This window comes from Centropristis striata, chromosome 4 (assembly GCF_030273125.1).
Source record: "Centropristis striata isolate RG_2023a ecotype Rhode Island chromosome 4, C.striata_1.0, whole genome shotgun sequence".
In the NCBI taxonomy this organism is placed as follows: Eukaryota; Metazoa; Chordata; class Actinopteri; order Perciformes; family Serranidae; genus Centropristis; species Centropristis striata.
In genome coordinates this window covers 16648123-16666810 of record NC_081520.1, presented here as the reverse complement: position 1 = coordinate 16666810, position 18688 = coordinate 16648123, and the positions used below count along the sequence as shown (strand labels likewise).

General features: G+C 39.3%; 1 protein-coding gene across 2 annotated transcripts; it reads right to left on the bottom strand.

The window, feature by feature from the left end:
• Positions 1 to 179: 179 nt before the first annotated feature.
• On the bottom strand, positions 180 to 18432 carry hnrnpul1 (heterogeneous nuclear ribonucleoprotein U-like 1). 2 transcript variants are annotated; one of them, XM_059330919.1, is made up of 17 exons: positions 18331 to 18432; positions 17226 to 17496; positions 14632 to 14964; positions 13283 to 13496; positions 12382 to 12455; positions 10899 to 11038; positions 10649 to 10748; positions 10424 to 10536; positions 9498 to 9761; positions 8658 to 8780; positions 7937 to 8065; positions 5123 to 5291; positions 4089 to 4352; positions 3863 to 3904; positions 3043 to 3191; positions 2719 to 2943; positions 180 to 1135 (listed from the first exon to the last, which is right to left on the bottom strand). In XM_059330919.1, the coding sequence occupies exons 2-17, from the start codon at positions 17458 to 17460 to the stop codon at positions 1022 to 1024; spliced, it is 2688 nt and encodes an 895-aa protein (XP_059186902.1). In that variant the 5' UTR covers positions 17461 to 17496; positions 18331 to 18432; the 3' UTR covers positions 180 to 1021. The 2 variants fall into 2 exon arrangements, with proteins under 2 accessions (XP_059186902.1, XP_059186903.1); XM_059330920.1 differs by lacking the exon at positions 3863 to 3904.
• Positions 18433 to 18688: the final 256 nt, after the last annotated feature.

Genomic DNA, 18688 nt, shown 5'->3' with positions numbered 1-18688 from the left:
TGCACTGGAACTTTAAGTATGCTATAATTTGTTTTTGCTAAATGCTTCTTTGTTTTGTCCTCAGTCCACAATGTCAATATTGTTGAAAATAAGAAAGATACACCAGCAACGATAAATCATGCAGTATGTGTTGTGTTTGACTTGACTGGCAGAAAAAAAGGAAAAAAAAGAATAACATCTCCAGGCGTATACAATTGCATTTATTGTATAAAGACAAGAAGACAGCTCGGGTAACTGGTCATTATCAGGTTTTCATTTTCAGGTAGAAAAAAAATGAGTGCCAACTGGATTTTTGACTACAGGACTCAATGAACAGCAATCACAAAGGGATTAAAAAAACAAAACTGCACAGACAACTACTCAGAGTGGCAAAATATTCTTCTCAATCAAAGACCGGATTAACGCTTAAATACTACAGTATCAACACCTATATAAAAAAAAAGTTCCTTAATATTTGAATTCTATTTGGAGTAAATAAAATGTGCTCACTCGTAAACTGAGAAATAAAGAGAAAGACAGGGGGAAAAGGGGTCATGAAGGTAAAAAGCATGCATTTTGTTCTTTGTTAAGCTTCTCAAAACAAGCAAAATTATTCAGGCCTTGCTGTATTTTTCCTGCCCCGTCATGACTTTTACACTAAGCATCCTAGAAATATACAATAACCTCTTCAATCTGTAGGAAATGTGGAGTTTGCAATTCGACAGACGTCCACATTAAATGCATAATAGATAACATTCATGAAATGTTTTGATACCTATCCTCTACCACCTCACGGTCACTGCTTAGAGTAAGACTTCATTCAGTAAAAAAAAAAAAAAAAAAAAGAACATCAAATTAAAAGACATCAAACTGTGTACAGGTTTAGTGTACATTGGTTGGTGAGGAATGAAGGCTACTGTGTTAACCCGGACAGAGACAGTAACAGCTGGGGACTTTAATGTGAGACTGTACAAAATCGATTTGCTGCAGAGGTCAGAGAGTTTAGGACACGGTAGGATGCAGGTGAAGATGCAGAGCGAAGCTACTGGGAACCAGACGAGCCTTGGCTGCCCTGTCCAGGGTAGCCGCCGTACTGGCTGTAATACTGGTTCCACTGGTTCTGGTTCTGGTAGTACTGCTGCCACTGCTGAGCATACTGGGAGAGAAACAGAAAGCAACACATCAATGACAGCATGACATTTTATTATATATAACTTCCCACAAACTGCCCCTGCATTTCTATTTTTGCACCTCCCTTCTGGACAGCGGATCACTTTCACAAGAAGGTAAACTCGGGTCGAGTTCATGTGTGTCACACAGTAAACACCAAGGTTATTATAGTTAATGAAAACTAACGAAATAACGAAAACTAGAATTTAAAAAACATTTTCGTTAACTGAAATAAAAACAAGTTTTTAACTGAAACTGTATTTTGTGGTTACAAAACTAACTAAAATGATAGTGAAAATGTCCTTCGTTTTCGTCTTTTTAATACATAATCCAGTGTTTCTATTTATCCTCCGCTGAGTGTGTGTATTCCTGCTTTGTGGGCTTCCAGGAGAAGCGCGAGTGAAATTACCGTAATGGCACCATATTGGCTGTAAAGATAAACTTCTCAGCTTTCAGAAAACATTGGAATTTTCCCAATAGCACAAACCGTTTAGTGATCATAGCAAAAGTGTCGCCAGCACAACACTCTGTAAACTTTGGATGTTGTGCTTTTACTGTGTGCAAGTGAAAGTCTTCAATTCAACCATGATATTACAAATCACTTTTTTTTGCCTAAATATTTATATATGGTAAATATGTTTACTGAGACTGGGATGTCTACACTCGAACCAAAATTCAAAACAACCGGAACTGTAAGAGTTAATAACCTTTTTGGGGAAATATTATGACCTCTTTGAATCTGGCACCCAACAAATAGCCCATTACCAAAAAAAACTAAAACTAATAAAAACTAAACTAAAACGAAGCATTTTCAAAAAATAAAAACTGAACTAAAACAAGCAAACTCACTCTAAAAACGAATTAAAACTAACTGAATTTGAAAACAAAAACTAATTAACACTAAAACTAATGAAAAATCCTAAACCTTGGTAAACACCCCCTGCACAATTTAACAGTTGGGATTAAATGAAGTGGGGTTGTACCAGGTACTTCTCCAAAGTCTTATTTCGGAGTAGCAGGCAGGAATACTGGCATGGAAACTAAGCGCTGTACTTCAGTTTAAGTGTAGGCTTAGATTTAGAATATTTCCCCCACTTTATCTGGTTGTCCTGACTATGATCCCATGACCCTGTAGATCCCTCACACTCTGAAAAAACATCTGCTAAAAAACCACCAGAGTCACACTAACAGAAAAACTAACTGATCAAAGCAGCAATAGAGTAGCAACTCCCCAGTTCTGTGAAGTAGCATTACTGTTTGTGAATGTAGTCTGGTGGATTAGAAAGAGCTGTCCGACAGGTAAGGTAAAGATTAACAGCATACAGGATATAAAGTAAAATATGCAGTGTTTTTTTTAATGCATTTTGATTATTTTTTCTGCCTCTTGGTTACTGAGACAACAAGATCTATTGTAACTACAATCATGCTGAATACAGCCGACTGCTGTGTATGGAGGCATTCATCACCATCTGGCCTCCTGTTATTTTGTTATTCTACCCAAACTGAAAGGTTTAGCATCTCCCAACCTCTGTTTTTGTACCAGGCAATGTTTCCTGAGTCATTAATTACCTGCTGATACTGCTGGTTGTAGCTCTGTTGTTGTTGTTGCTGCTGCTGCTGTGGCTGCTGCTGTGGCTGCTGCTGCGGCTGTTGCTGGTGGTGGTTGTACGTCTGTGCCGTGGTGGGCGTCTGGCTGTAGCTCTGGCTGTATCCGGGGTACTGGCTGTAGTTGCCGTAGTAGTTCTGGTTGTAGCTGCCCTGGCTGTACCCTTGGTTGTAGCTCTGGCTGTAGCCCTGGAGGTGAAGCAGGAGATTCAGGAGAATACATTAACTTACTGATAACATTTGGTGTTGTCATTTTCTAATTCTGTACACAAAAGCTTTATTAATTACCTGGTTGTATGCTCCCTTGTTGTAAGGGGCCGGGCGGTTGTAGCTGCCTCCTGACGGCTGGCTGCGGTTGTATCCGCTGCGTGCATCAGAGGCTCCGTCACGGTAGCTGCTGCCCCAACGGTTCTGGTTGTAGCTGCCACGATTGTAACCTGACAAATAAACACAAGTTATGTAACAACAGCAGTAGTTTACTGCAAACACTCCAAATGATCCTACTTTAACTTTACATCATCAAGATGAATAAAACGCAGTGTTTCCCCTACATTCATGCGCTGCTGCTGAAATTTCACCTGATCATTAATATCAATGTGCCACTAATGATTTTTTTACTCTAACACACAATGTTATTTTCAACTTGTTTTGAGTCAACGAGCACATCAAATCCTGTCGGACCTTTTTAGGACATAAACGTAAAGGGCAGTGAGCGGCAGTGTTGCCAACTTTGCGACTTTGTTGCTAGATTTAGCAACTTTTCAGACCCCCCTGACGACTATTTTTCAAAAAAGCTTTTTCTGGTGTTACTCTTTTGGAGACTTTTTGTTACTCTTCTTAATGAGCCGCCGGCCCCAGCGGCTCTTTAATTAGAGTCGAAACGGCAGTCCTCCGGCAGCAGTCCCTCCCAGCTGCAGAACCGGAGGGGATGTTAACCCCTTAGCGTCCAGTTTGCAAATCACGCATGTGCAAAGTCGCCCGTTTACAGTCAGTCTCTTTTGGATCACTTTAGTCGGTCCTGAGACCGGATTAAGGAGGAGGGTTGAAATTGTGACAGAAGACAGTGCACTTGCAGTTCTAAAGATATTTAGGATGTTTTTTTACTCACTTTTTGTCTTCGCCACAACGTTAATCCTCTCTCCTACAGCGTCTATTACAAGGACATGCACATGGTCAATTATGCAAATTAGGCGATGACGTCATTTAGCGACTTTTTGAACAGCCAATAGCTACTTTCCTTACTGAGGAGTTGGCAACACTGCTCATGGCCACGGACAGAGCAGCACCGCTGCTGAAAAACATTCTAGAGGAAACTCTGAAACGTATCGGCTCACCTCCTCTGTATCCGCTGCCTCCGTCTCCACTGCGGCTCTGGTAGCCGCCGCGGGCCCCGTCGCGGTTGTCATAGCGCTGGAAGCTACCGCCGCCACGGCCGCGGAACCCGCCCTGCCTGTTGTCAAAGCGTTTATCGGGGGGTGGCCCGGCCTTGCGGCCCTCCTCATTGTACTGCTTCAGCAGAGTTTCGGCCTCATCGCGCTGCAGCTCAGCGTAGGTCACCGCCTCCAGGAAGTCGCAAGCCTCAGGGAGAGTAAAGTTGGCTTGAAGAGTGACAGAGATGACCACAGGAGGAGGAGGAGGAGAGAGAGACAGCCCATCCAGCAAGAGACGGATGGAGAGGCAGAGAGAGAAAGAGAGGGGTAGGGGGTTGTAGTGAAGACCAGAGCAGCCACACCACCGGGAGACAAAATGAAAAATAATTACAACCACACAGAGGCAGTGGGAATCATAGAGAAACTAAGAGCAGATAGATGGAAGCAGATGGCAGGGTAAAAGGGAACAAACGTCACCTCCAGGGGAACATGGAGGAAACATTTGTTGAAGCAGACATAGGAGAGGGAGTTCAGTAGAGGTGGGGAGGGGGACAAAAAGGACAACTAGAAGGTTGGTGAGAAGAGGAAACAGCACTGCAAACCAAGGACAGCTGATGTAACGCTGTTACAAACTGACTTCCAACAACTTAAGCATGTAACTGCTTGTAAGTTTGCCGTTTGGAAATGTCCTTTTTCAGAAAAAGCAAATTGTGTAATCTTATCTCTACTATTAAGTGACCTCGGCAAGGTCCCACGTCTCAGTTTGCAGTGCGTCAGAAGTAAGCTGTATGGCAAGTGGCAGATAGAGGGCAAAAATAAGGAAGAATTAAATTCATGTGGACTGTTTAAAAAAATGTCCAGGTCTGATATCTGGCCAAAGGCTATGATGGGGGGAAGGGGGGGAGGGAGCATCTTCCAAGTTTGATTTTAGAGACAACACATAGAAAAAGTAAAAAGTAGATCTGGTGTTTTATTTGTTGTTTCCACAGCATTCCTACCTTTCATTTCTAAAACAGCATGATCGGGCACATCCTTCCCCTGCTCATTGGTTTGCTTTAATGTTCGTTCTTTTAAATCCTCGTCCGTGGGACAAATTACAATAGCCTTGCGTTGAAAACCTTCAAAAGGACGCATTTTTCGTCTCCTTGCTGATCCATATACATTTGTCTAGCAATGGTGACAAGAAAGAAGTAGAAGCTTGTTTGTTATTGTTTACTTGTAATGGCTTTCCACTGGAAGGAAGCTGGAACCCTGCAATAATGAAGTGAGAGAGGTTTGGCTTGGATGTCAGTCTACGCTTTTACTCAAGTTCTAATGGCCTCTCGTCACTCCACAGACTTACCTCCAGGTCAGCGCGTTCAGGTGCCACGTGGCTGCTGATGAATGTTAGTTATAGACACAAAAAGGGACCCCACAAATATTCACACTGACTATACTTCACAGTCGCTCCATCGCTTCACAACATGGACACGTGAGTTTCAGATCAATCGCTTAGAAAAGTAGATATTTAAAGTATTTATTGTGCTTCTGTATGCACTAACAATACTGCTGCTTGTGAATGTTTTTAAAAAGGCAATATTTCTGGATTGTGAGCAGGTTGCCTTGTATATTTTGCACCAAAAACTACTTCAATAGAAGGATCAAACGCAATTTAAACACAGGACCAACTGACCCGATTCGAATGAGCCGGAGCAGCGCTTTGTAGTCTTTCTGAGGTAAGTTGTTGTGCACAGTAAGCGACTGTAAGCTATTTTTTTAATTTTCGTTTTGGCAAAATGCTCAGAATGAGTTTCTCTAGGAAACAGTAACGCAGTGCATGTGCCTAGTCTAGGGCTTTTATTGTGAAAGTGAGAATGGAAACTGTGGGTCTGGGTTGTGCAGCATTTGTCAAGTTTATACGGAGTAATAAAGTTTGCTGTCTACAGAGCGTCCGCCATGTTAATGTTTTATAATCCTCGTGTGGTGGAAACTCTCAACCCTCAGCTAAACTGTAACGTAAATTTTCAATATGTCCGTCTGTTGCTCCGAAAAGAAATATCTACCCTGTTCAGAATGTAAGACGCTTTTCTGTTGCATAATACTCGCGCTGTGTAAAAGTACCCGTGACTTAAACAACAGTTCAAATATTAACTGACCTGTGAATTAATGATATACATCTATAAGATTAAATCAGTATTGATTCAACATATTAATTCAGAACCAGAGTTCTGGTACAAGAAAAAAAAATACAGTGAAGTCAAAAACTACTACATCCAAATTCAGCCCGCTACAAACTGCAATTCACCATAAATAAATGAGATATTATACGATTTTTACATTGTGTAAAATATAAATCTTCTATATCTTGCTGTGTAATACTTGAAATACCCTGTATTAGCCATTACCAGTGTATTATGACAATTGGGAACATTAAAAATGTATACATGAACATTTCTTCAGGTTCACTATATTGTAAAAACGTCACATTCATAGACGCATGTGTACTGACGCAGTAGGTGTAGATTTAGCATAAGTATTTATAAAAGTGGATTCAAAACGTTTCTCAACAACCCTCAGGTCTTTTAAATTTGTAACAGGTGACAATTAAGAACAGGATGTTAATAACAAAGCCTTAATTTAAAATAAAAATCTACAGGGTAGATTCAGAATTCAAACTTCCACATATCTTCAATACAAACAGTCAGCGCTGTGCCATGATATTCAAATGGAAAATTCACTTAAATACAATTTACCACTCAACAGCAAACTTTCTGAAAGCTTAACATTCCCACTGCACTCAAACAAACAAACTCCCTGTCCACTTAACGGCAGATGATGCTTTCCAAACAGAAAATCTACAGTAAATGACACTAGAATAGTAAAAGCAGTCCTACAGTAATCTCAAGATTAATATTTAAATCAAAACAACACTGTTATAATCAGTGAATTATTAGATTATTTTTAATAGTACAAGTTCCGCCAAATCCTTCATTCATCATTTCCAACCTCGACAAAACAAGCGAAAGCCGCTGACAATTCCTAATTTGTTACATTACATTTTCTCTCTGATCCACCAAAAAGTACAACTTTCTTTGAGTAAATAAACCAATCCAAGACATAACACACTACAGTAAAATCAGCTTGCTGCCCTAACAGGTCCCCCCACACTTACCTGGACTTACCTGATCTTCATACGCGTTTCTAGTCCCAGTCGAGACAACAACAGACAGATATTACCTACCGCCTCATACTCACAGTTTCCAAGGTCAAGTTCGTCCGCCTTCAGACCCACCTACCTTTTCTCATATTTGCTGAACACAAGGACTCTAAAAATCTAAAAGCTGTTAGTCATTACTTACCTTCAGGGTCAATTTATTAAAAAACACACTCAAAAGTTCCATGTATCTCACTTAAAAATAGCTTTTAAAAAAGCTATCAACTCTGTCTTATTAAATTAGCAACGGAAGGTGTTTTTCTTACTCACCAGTCAGAGCTTACTTGTTTCTCAACATCTTTACATAGTCATGGTTTACTTGTACATTGTTGAAATTCACAAGACAAAACAATACTGTATTATGACAAGAAATAGCAAGTGCAAATATACTGAGGGATGAAAACATGAAATATTCTGTCACTTATGAGAGCCATTAATCATTTTCGTTTACAATACACGACAAGCAAGTGACAAGAGGGTGATCAATGCTTCTTCTACTCTATAATACACAGAGCCCCCCTGAAAGATAAATAAATAGTCCATTAGAGAGAGTGATCATCAGGGCACATAGACTGACTGTGGCGACTATCAGAGCAGAGTGTGGCTGGGAGGGCAGTACCTGATCTAGGATGTAGTTGCGTCTCTTGCGGGCAGCGATCTCAATCAGCCTGTTCAGACACTGGGTGGCCTGCTGTATGAGAACGTCCCAGCGGCCCGAGTAGTTCTTCTGGCGACGCAGACCCATCACCTGCACAACAAACAGTCAGATAAAACAATCAGTATGTTTACATGACACTTGAAAAAAAAATGACTTATTGCCTTAATCTGACTATAACTGGACAACTGAAGTGCATGTAAACGTCTTAGTCCGACTGATATCGGAATTCTCCAACTCCGATTAGGATACCCAGATAATGTGATTGGAACTGGATTTTCGCCGGCATGTATGACAAGACAACACATGTGCGCATGCTCCGGATGCTCCACCTCCCACGCTGGTGTAAAAACATCCAAGAAAGCCGGTCGCACATTAGCCGGTCACATTAGCCGGTCAGTAGCGACGGCACAAAGTGTCGAACTGAGGTCAACAGAAAGGCGCCATATTAACCCATTGAAACGACACATATCACCACCCAGTGTTGAGGAGGAGGACACGTTCCCGTCAGTTATTAGATTTTCTCAGTTGCATGTAAACTGGGACAAGGACAGAAGTCCTATTAGACGCCAATATCGATTTTTAAGCATAGCTCGATTAAACTGTGCATGTAAATGCACTGTTTGATAGGCTGCAATACTGTGTGAATGTTTGTTTTGGGGGGGGTTGACAGTCACAAACAAACCTTCATCTTGTCCATGATGGCGTTTGTGCCCAGGATGTTGAACTTCTTCTCAGGGTTCGTCTCTGCATGCTTTATGGCCCAGGTGGTCTTTCCACAGGCAGGCAGGCCAACCATCATCAAGATCTGAAACAATGGAACCAAGAAAACAGGATTTTACACAATATGTATGTAATATATAACAATGTTAATGAAGTTTTAGGATTGAGAAAGTAGCTCCCTGGGTATAGACAGAGAACACACACACAGAGACACGCACACAAACACAATTATCTTACATGACTTCCTCTCTTTTTCCATTTTGAAAACAGTTCAAATTGTAACCTAATAATTTATGGGTGACAATCATGGTCCAGAGGCAAGCACACTCAAAATGCCTTCAGAAATCTTTTAGTTAAGTTTTAGGATTGATAAAGTAGCTCTCTGGCTACATTTGCAGAGTGGTGAACAATCGGTGCACCATCAACATAAAAAAAGTCAATTTTCCATTTCTGCACTATATCGGCCACCTTATTGGTTATGTGAGAATTCATTTTCCACTTTAAAACCAGTATCTCATCAGTCTCAAAAATCCAATATCAGTCGAGGTTTTGCTTGATGGGTATAAGTACCCTCTTTACATACATTATTTATGCTGATGCTATAAACTAAGAAGAAAAAAGTTTCCCTCATGCATTAAAATGTGTTATTTTCTTCTACTACATTTAAATATTTCCATATACTGGGATCCCTAAACGACTGGAGCACTGGACCTCATTACTGGGCTTCATGTGTGCTTTATCTAAGTCAATCACAACCAAAAACTCCACATATTGTTCAGTAATAATTCCAGCGCTGCCCTACCTCGCATTCAGACTTGCTATCCGGTCCCTTGGTGCCTCTGATCTTGCTCTCCATGCTGAGATCATGGATGTAGGTGTATCCCTCTGGTGGGGGGAAGTACGGCTGCTTCTGTCCAAAGTTGAACTCCACAGCACAGTTCTTCACCAGGACATGAGGGAACAGGGCCCGGCCTGCCAGCTCCTCCTTGGTGGTCCGGAAAGCCACGCCCAGCGGTACTCCGTTCTTGGAATAACCCATCTCCACCTCTGCACCAGTGTCAAAGTCCTGAAACAGGAAAGCATAATGAGTTTTACTTGTTAATACTGTAATGTCAAATACATGGACAAAACTATACAAAAGGGTTATGAGAGAGTATTAACAAAAACAAAAAAGTACTTATAAATTATCTAGATCATGGGTCTCAAACTCGCAGCACTCGTGCTGATATTTCGTTTTTTTAATAATTGTGTCTTTAATAATTTTGTGTCTTTTTTAAATAATTTTGTCTTTTTTTAGTAATTTTGTGTGTTTTTGTGTCATTTTTAAATAATTTTACGTCTTTTTTAAATAATTTTGTCTTTTTTTTTGTAATTTTGTGTGTTTTTGTGTCATTTTTAAATAATTTTGTGTCTTTTTTGGTAATTCTGTGTACTTTTTGGTCATTTTGTGTCTTTTAAGTAATTTAGTCTTTTTTTTTCAGTAATTTTGTGTCTTTTTTTTTTTTTTTTAAGTAATTTTGTGTCTTTTTTTGGTCATTATGATACTGCCTCCAGCGGCCCCCAGGTAATTTGAGTTTGAGACCCCTGATCTAGATGGTCTGTTTTAGCAAAACTGTTTTATTACGATTTATTACGATTTTTAAATCAGTATATCCCAGTTATACTTAATTTATACTTTTAGTACATATTAAATGCTATTAAAAAGAAGATAAAGTTGCCATTACTTACAATGTAACAGCCGATGACGTCGTTTTCACCAAACCTCTCACCAAAGTCAGCAAACTTGCAGTCAGCCGATTTCTTCCCAGTTCCTCCATATCCGTAGGAAAAGGGCTCCTCACCTGAAACAGGACAGAACAACATGAATGCTTTCTATTTGAGGAAACAGCTCTCTTTACAGCAAAGTTTCATCCACGTCAGACATCATCTCGTCATTGTTTTAGCTCCTCTCACCAAGCTGAGTGCTGCAGTGGTTGAGTGACCATCCGATTCTGACCACATGGGGATCTGGCTCACTGCCCGGCAGGTGCTTTACAGGAATCTCCTCATTGATCTGAAGAGAAGGAGACAAATCAGGTTAAAAAAGAGTTTTTTGCCGTGTGGACACAGTATACAGAAAAGACTTGTTTACAATGATGAAGCACACATCAGTCTAGTTTTAAAACCACCTTGGGATTAGAGGAAGACACCTATGACTCATTACCTTCATCTCGTAACACACTCGGCCGTGGGTGACGCCGTGTGTAGCTCGTGCTCCGGCCCAAAGGTAAGCAAAGCCTTCAATGGTCAGTGGGTAACCGCTGTAGCGATCTCTGGAAACTTTGAAATGCAGGTCACAGTTGTCTGAAAAAGAAGCCAAAACAGATTATTAATTATATTTCTTTTGTAAGATCTGGTCCAGAATTTTTAATGCTTGCATGATACAGACATGCAATGCTGTAGTCTAAACTTTGCAACTGCATTAGGGAAGGAAATACATTTTCATATGAAGCAGCTTTGGCATTAAAATCCACCTGATGTGATAAACAGAGATGTGATTACAGAGCGCCAGCAGACTCTCTGGATCCATTTTTCGAATTCATATATCATTGGCTACTACCAACATGTCATTGTGAAATATACAAACACATACTGCAGATAAGTATCTCACAATATGTTGGGACCACGGCCTTTGGTGCTGATGTAACAGCATCTAACATTTGGTCTACAACTGTTTTGAGACGAGAGTCAATTCCTCATTTCACTTCTCTGAGAAAAGGGTCTAAATATTGTATGGCTAAATCTGAAACTTTGCACTGACAATTAACCCATTTAAGGCGGGAAAGCATTACTGCATTTCTACCATTAAAACTGGGGGCGCTGTTGCGTTATTCTACCATTAAGCTGGGAAAGTGGATACGTCGTTTTGTAGTATTTGTAGTTTTTTCCACCTATTTTCGGTCTCTTTGCCAGTGAAATGCATCAGAATACATGTGGGAGTGTCGCAATGCAACATGGGACTTTCCCAGAACTTTGAAATCATGGCGGATGACGACTGTAACAGCTATAAGCGCTCAAATACTTTTTGAATTTCATTTCTATCTGCTACAGAGGCTGAAAAATCGATTATTTAGTAGAAGCGTTGACACTTCTGTGGAATTTCCAGAAAAACTTAAGGTTTTAGGGGATTATTTTAAAATCTCCCAGAGGTTTTACAGGCATTTTTCCCCAGGCGTTTTAGGCCTAAATGGGTTAAACAGATTTCCTCTGTGCTCGAGTCTCTGGGTGCTTTTCAAATCACTAAATTATGCTTCATTATGTCCTCGCTCCTCTAGCGATGCAGACATTGCTCCCCCTCTGCCATCAAAAGGATCTTCCATTCCCTTTAAATGCATCTTGAGTAGACGAGCGCATGTGGAGGCTTCTGGAGAAGTGCTCAGATCGTATGCTTTATCTATAGTGTATCCTACTCTTCTATACTGAGGGAAGCGAGGAGACACAAGCAGCAGTGCAGATGTTGGCTTGTAACTTTAGTTAGTACTGGACATAACGTATTATGAGCTGAGTTGGAATATCGAAGAATTGAAATAGAAAACTCATGAAGACTGACTGGAGAAGGAAAATGAGCCAGTTTACAGTCAGACAGCCACCAGCTGACACGTTATCGTAGCTTGTGTAGAGAAGATTTTATCCTCTACTTTACTTACATGTGTCAATTGTGACCAGAGTGTCGTCTATGTTCTCTTCCTCATCTTCAGCAGGGGGTTGTGGTGTGCGGGATCTGTAAAATATAAGCAGAGTATGAAGCAAGGTTATTATAGTTAACGAAAACTAACGAAACAACGAAAACTTGAATTGAAAAAACATTTTCGTTAACTGAAATAAAAAAACAATAACTAACTGAAACTGTATTTTGTGGTTGCAAAGCTAACAAACTAACTAAAATAATAGTGAAAATGTCCTTCGTTTTCGTCTTTGGCAACTTTTTTCATACGTTAACCTTTTTGGTTGATATGAAATCTATTTCATCTATCTGGTTTTATGACTTAATAAACTTATTGGGGCTGAGATGGATCAGACAAAGGAAAAAATAAGGTCACATTTATTGTGATCTTATTGAATCTTGCACCCAACAAATACCCCATTACAAAAATACTAACACTAAAACTAATAAAAACTAAACTAAAACTAAGTATTTTCCAAAAAATAAAACTAATTAAAACTAGCAAACACACTCTGAAAACTAATTAAAACAAACTGAATTTGAAAACAAAAAAATCACATCGAAATTAAAACTAAAACTAATGAAAAATCCAAAACTATTATAACCTTGGTATGAAGTAAACAGGCTTTAAAACCACTTACATTACAAATTTGATATTGTGTATTTTAAAATCAGCTAGAAATTTAGTTCTAGACTTGATGAAATAACCATAAAAGCAATGCAATAATTTCACAAAATGCACCTGTAGGTAAAAAACCAATGCATATTTTAAATTACGTGTAAAGACTGTTAAAAATCACCTGGTTTGTTAAGTTTAAATACAACACCTGCAGTAGAACTAACACTACCATTCGCAAAATTGCACCGTTTTAGGACGAGCGTACCTCTTCTCCTCGCGGTGCTCGTAGTAGTTGTAGCGACCGCCCTCCTCGTACGGTCTCTTGCGGCCGTAGTGTCCGGCCCGATCAGCCTCCGCTTTGACCTGCTCAGCCTGACCTGCAGCAGCTTCAGCTGCCTGATGTTCTGTGTCTCCACTATCCTGCTGTGTGCCTTCAACGGGCACAGGTTCATCTTCCTGTTTCACCTCCTCTTTGATTTCTAAAATGATAAAAAATGAACAATGACAGTGAGCTACACATTCAGAGTTACATCTATACGATCAAGCTCAGTCACAAAACAAACACCTGTCAGACTCTGCTTTTATTTTATTTATTTTTAGGATGAATGGATTTTTTTTAAACAGCTGACTGACTCCTGTAGCACATACGCACTTTCTTTAATAACTTTTTTGATAAATATGATCATGCTAAATGTAATGATAATTTCTCTTCTTCTGACAGATTGCTTTCTTAACTTTATAATGAGTTAAAACTTTGAACTAGTTTGCACATAGTTAGGTGAGCAGTAAGAGGGTTGTGATTGTTCTTAAGAGAGTTTGTATTTTATGTGCAATAGTTTTGTAGCAAATAATAGAGCCAAACAATAAAAACCTGCTTCTTTTCCCTGCATTGTTCTACTTACTATTCATAATCCATATGGAATTATCAGTGACCAGCCCCCTTCTCATATCTTGTGAACACCATATTAGAATACAAACACTGCTCATTTCCTCTAAATGACCAAGATGGAGTTTTTCAGTCAGCCACAGAGCGAAACACGCTGCATTCAAACTCCAACTTGCACAATGAGGTGATAATACAAACCAGTCATTACTTTGCATGATGTGTGTCACTATTAAACTTGTTACTACAACTTTACCGTGTCTGCAATGCAAAAAAGGGGTGTCTAAAAACAAGATAAAAACACTTAAAATAAGAAATTAACTCTTAAAAACAAGATAAATTATTTAACACTTCTAAATCTAAAGGTTTTTTTTAATCTTGGTAAGAAACAAATAATTTGCAGTGCACTCTGCAGCTTTAATTTATCTCGTTTTAAGAGTTAATTTCTTATTTTAAGTGTTCAACATGCTTATTTCTAGATTTTAAAATCTTAATTTAAGAAATCTTGTCAAGTGAAATTATCTGTCCATGCAGCAAGATCATTTCCCTCAGATTTAATGTTTTTATCTTGTTTTTAGACACACCTTTTTTTTGCAGTGTGCAGAGTTTTTCTCATTCGACACTTGATGAAATAACCATAAAAGCAATGCAATAATTTCACAAAATGCATCTGGAGGTAAAAATTGTATTTTGCATATTTTAAATTGTGTGTAAAGACTGTTAAAAATCACCTGGTTTGTTCTCCTTTGGCTCTGGAACAGGCTTGGCCTCCTCTTTGGGCGTCTCCTCAGTTTTCTGTATCTCGACATCTGCTGTGAAGTCGGGCATGCTGTGACCGGAGTCTGACGCTGGCTGACTCTCATACGGCTCTCCTTCTGCCTCCTCGTCCTCGTAGTAACCGCCTGAATCACGACCCTCGTCTTCATCTTGAAGGATATCACCTTCATCGTCATCAACGTCACCAACTCCATCACCAACTCCGGCAGCTTCAGCTTCAGCGTCTCCATCTCCATCCCCTTCAACATCTCCATCTCCATCACCATCGTCATCAGCTATTTCTGCATCTGAAAAGTCAGAGATTCAAAACTTTTACTTCTCCAATTTTTAGGAGCTGCAAAATATAAACTCAATGCATGCTGGTAGAAGGTTTACTTTTCATCTAATTTCCCACATTAACTTTAACCTCATTGAATTTAACACACTGAAGGGGCAATGCTACAGAGTATCAATAAAGAGCCAACTTTTCATTTAAAGACTCAGAACCCAAGGATTGTATGCAATGGGTTTTCTTTTTCTTCATTTTTATTAATTCTTCTTTTCGAACTGAAAAAATAAACAACAACATAAACTCCAACAGCGTAGGCTAGATGCATATACATATACATACTCACATAGACACCATTAAACAGATTTACATAAACATAAAAACATTTACACACATACAGTATATATAGCCCTACACATACACATGCATCTGCCCCGTCTAAGTAATAAGATAGATATAAGAACCAGTTAACTTAATATTCAATAAGCATTTCCTTATATCATTTTGGTCTGAAAAAAAGGGAGAAGGCTGAAGTAAAAAATACTTATCTAGGCCTCTCCTCTGGTACTCAACACTTCAAATAAGAGATTTTCTCTCTATATGTAGCCACTTAATGTCATAATAAATATGTATTATTATTATTATATAGGGTTAAAAAGCTTTACAAAGACACCGTCCATTTAGATCCAAGTAGTGTCCTGTTGCAAGTAAACATTTCAATGGAGGGTGCACATAACTTCAAAATCTGGCATAAAATTGATTTCAAGATGCTTAATATATAACCCACAAAGATAGAAGACAATAGACTCTTAAGTTAAATAAAACACCTGCAGTAGAACTAACACAACCTCACTGCCACTCATGTGTTACTATTAGCCTAATTTAAACTTACACCTCCACTTTTTTTAGACTTCTGGGTTACAAACTCATGGATGGGAAAAAGAGAGAGCTAACCTAAGTTTAAAAAGCATTATCATATGAAGTGTTACCAGTTTCATAGATAACAGCCTGCTAAACAGGGTATGCCTTCTCATGCTGCAATAATTAATTTCTAGTGTGCACAGAGGTTATCAAACACATCCCTTTTCCTCCTCAAATTTTATGGGTAAAGTCAGGCAGTAAAACTGTGGCTTGACTGAATACAACCTAATCATGGTTTATAAATTTAGCCATGACCTTTCAACTAGCGGCTGCAACTAACGATTATTTTCGTTATTGAATTATCTGTCGATTATTTAAACGATTAATCGATTAGTTGTTTGGTCAACAAAATGTTGAAAAATATCAATCAGTGTTTCCAAAAACCACAAGATGATGTCCTCAAATCTCTTGTTTTGTCCACAAACCAAAGAGATATTCAGTTTATTGACATAAAGGAACAAAAAAAACAACAAATATTCACAATAAAGAATCTGAAATCAGAGAATTTCGACTTATTGTCTTTAAAAAAACGCTCAAACCAATTATTCGATGATCATAATAGTTGACGTTAAATTTAATAATTGATTGTTCAAATAATTGTTGCAGCTCTACTTTCAACTGCGCTTGTAACCAAGTGATGCACATAAACTGCATTTATTTTCTCAAATTTCCTAATTTAAAAATGAATACTGCATGCACTTCCTACTGTAAGTGCTGCACATGCTGGTACTAATTATACCGGATGTATCCTACAGTTTCCAATGAACATTGTTCATACTGAATATATCTAGACACACTGAAATCAATTATTGCAGCATGAGAAGGCATGCCCTGTTTAGCAGGCTGTTATCTATGAACCGGTAACACTTCATATGATAATGCTTTTTTTAAACTTAGGTTAGCTCTCTTTTTCCCAGCTCTTTACTGATCACCTACACACTTAATCAACACACAGCACACACACACACACACACACACACACAAAACAACGTGCACTTGCACATGACTCAATGTAATATACGTCACTAAATTTTGCTTATTCTTGTGTTGTTTCTTGACTTCATCCTTGCTTGTGTTGTATGATCTCTGAAATGTACGTGACTTTGGATAAAGCGTCTTCCAAATGACATTGTAGATTGTAGATATCTAGCATATATACTCTCTACTGTTTAACCTACATTATGTATTTTATACACATAGTACTGTTTATTGTATATATTGAGATGTAAATTACTCTGAACTTTACTTAAACCTCTGGTTAGATGTTGAACTAGACTGCACTTGAATCGTAACAAACTAAACGTCTAATAGTTAATAAGCTAAATATTACTTAAACACAACGGCATCATTGCTGCTTACCTTGTTGCTCCTGCGGATCCTCTCCATCGTCATTGTCCTCGTTCTCCTGGAAGTCCTCTTGGCCGTATTCATCCTCCGGCTCCGCTTTCTCCGAGACATCCGCCTGGTCCTCGGTCTCCAGAGCGACTCGGAGCCGCTCCACCAGGTCCGCCTTCAGGCCTTTAGTGTCCAGGCCACGGCGCTGCAGCTCCTCTTTCAGCTCGTTTACTTTCAGTTTCTTCACGTCGAAACTCATTGTGTCCCCGGGTTGTTTGTTGTCTTTATTTATTTGCTAACAAAACACAGAAAACGATAAAACACAGATTAAAACACTGCGTCCAACTTTTAAATCGATATCTGTTGGCGGCAGTGTGTCTAAGCCGGGATGGGCAATTTAAATGCTGGATTTTTCATCAACACTTCCACAGGGCCACATATAGGAGCGTGCACTTAACCGGATATGATCAAACTGCATTTTAAATATGTTTACAGTGAAGTAACTTAACATATTTCATGCTCAAATGCATGTTGAACAGTATAAAAAGGAATTCAAAAGGTTTGAAGCAAATAAAAAATAACCACTTACTGTGATTTCTTTTTTTCAGAATAACAGACCAACATTAATTGCAAGAAGTAATTTTGTGCATTTTTACACTTCACTTTTAAGATTTCATGCTAAAATGCATGTATTTGTGCTGTGGGCCACTTCAAGTGAGGGTGCGGGCCGTATGCAGCCCCCGGGCCTCCAGTTGCCCAGCCCCGAGCTAAGCCAACATTAGCACGTTAGCTCGGCTAGCAGCGGTTCATACATTTCGCAACCTGGGTTTAAATAAATATCAATAAACCACGGTGTTTATAAACGCCCTTATCCAACTAGTAATACCCAAATGGTAGCTAACACGTGGACATTTTTGTTTTTATTTAACATTCCGCCAACGTTACGTGGCCTCGCGCTGGCTAACGAACCGACAACCGATGCAGAACAAGTAACTTTAACTCTTGATTCATGCAAGTTGCAAGCGATTCTAAGCGTTTAAAGCACACCCTGTGTTAAATGCATAGTTTATTTAGTTAATAATACGGTTAAGTTGTTAAATAAGAACAAAAATAAAGGTTTAAGGCCTACCTCCTGTCCGCCAGTTGCGCGGGTCAGCCGTGATAAAGATGGGGAGTGACGCTGCTGCCCTCTATGGGTCGGAAGCAGACCAAACCTGCAGCCGGAAGTCAACAAGACCTGCGCATATTCGAGGGTTTATTCTATTAAACTTTAAACACCAGAGTGACCGAGTTGGATCTACTAAACAAGGCTTTGGTTGATAATAGTGGACTAGGTTTGAGCGGCCGAATGTGAAGGGAAATAGACTTAGTTTGTGGGGGGTTTTCTCGTTGCGCACTTGGAACGCTCCAAAGTCGGAAGTGACGCAATGTTTATACTTAAGGAATACTGGGTAGTGTAGTTTCAGAAGTCTACCCGCCTTATTGCC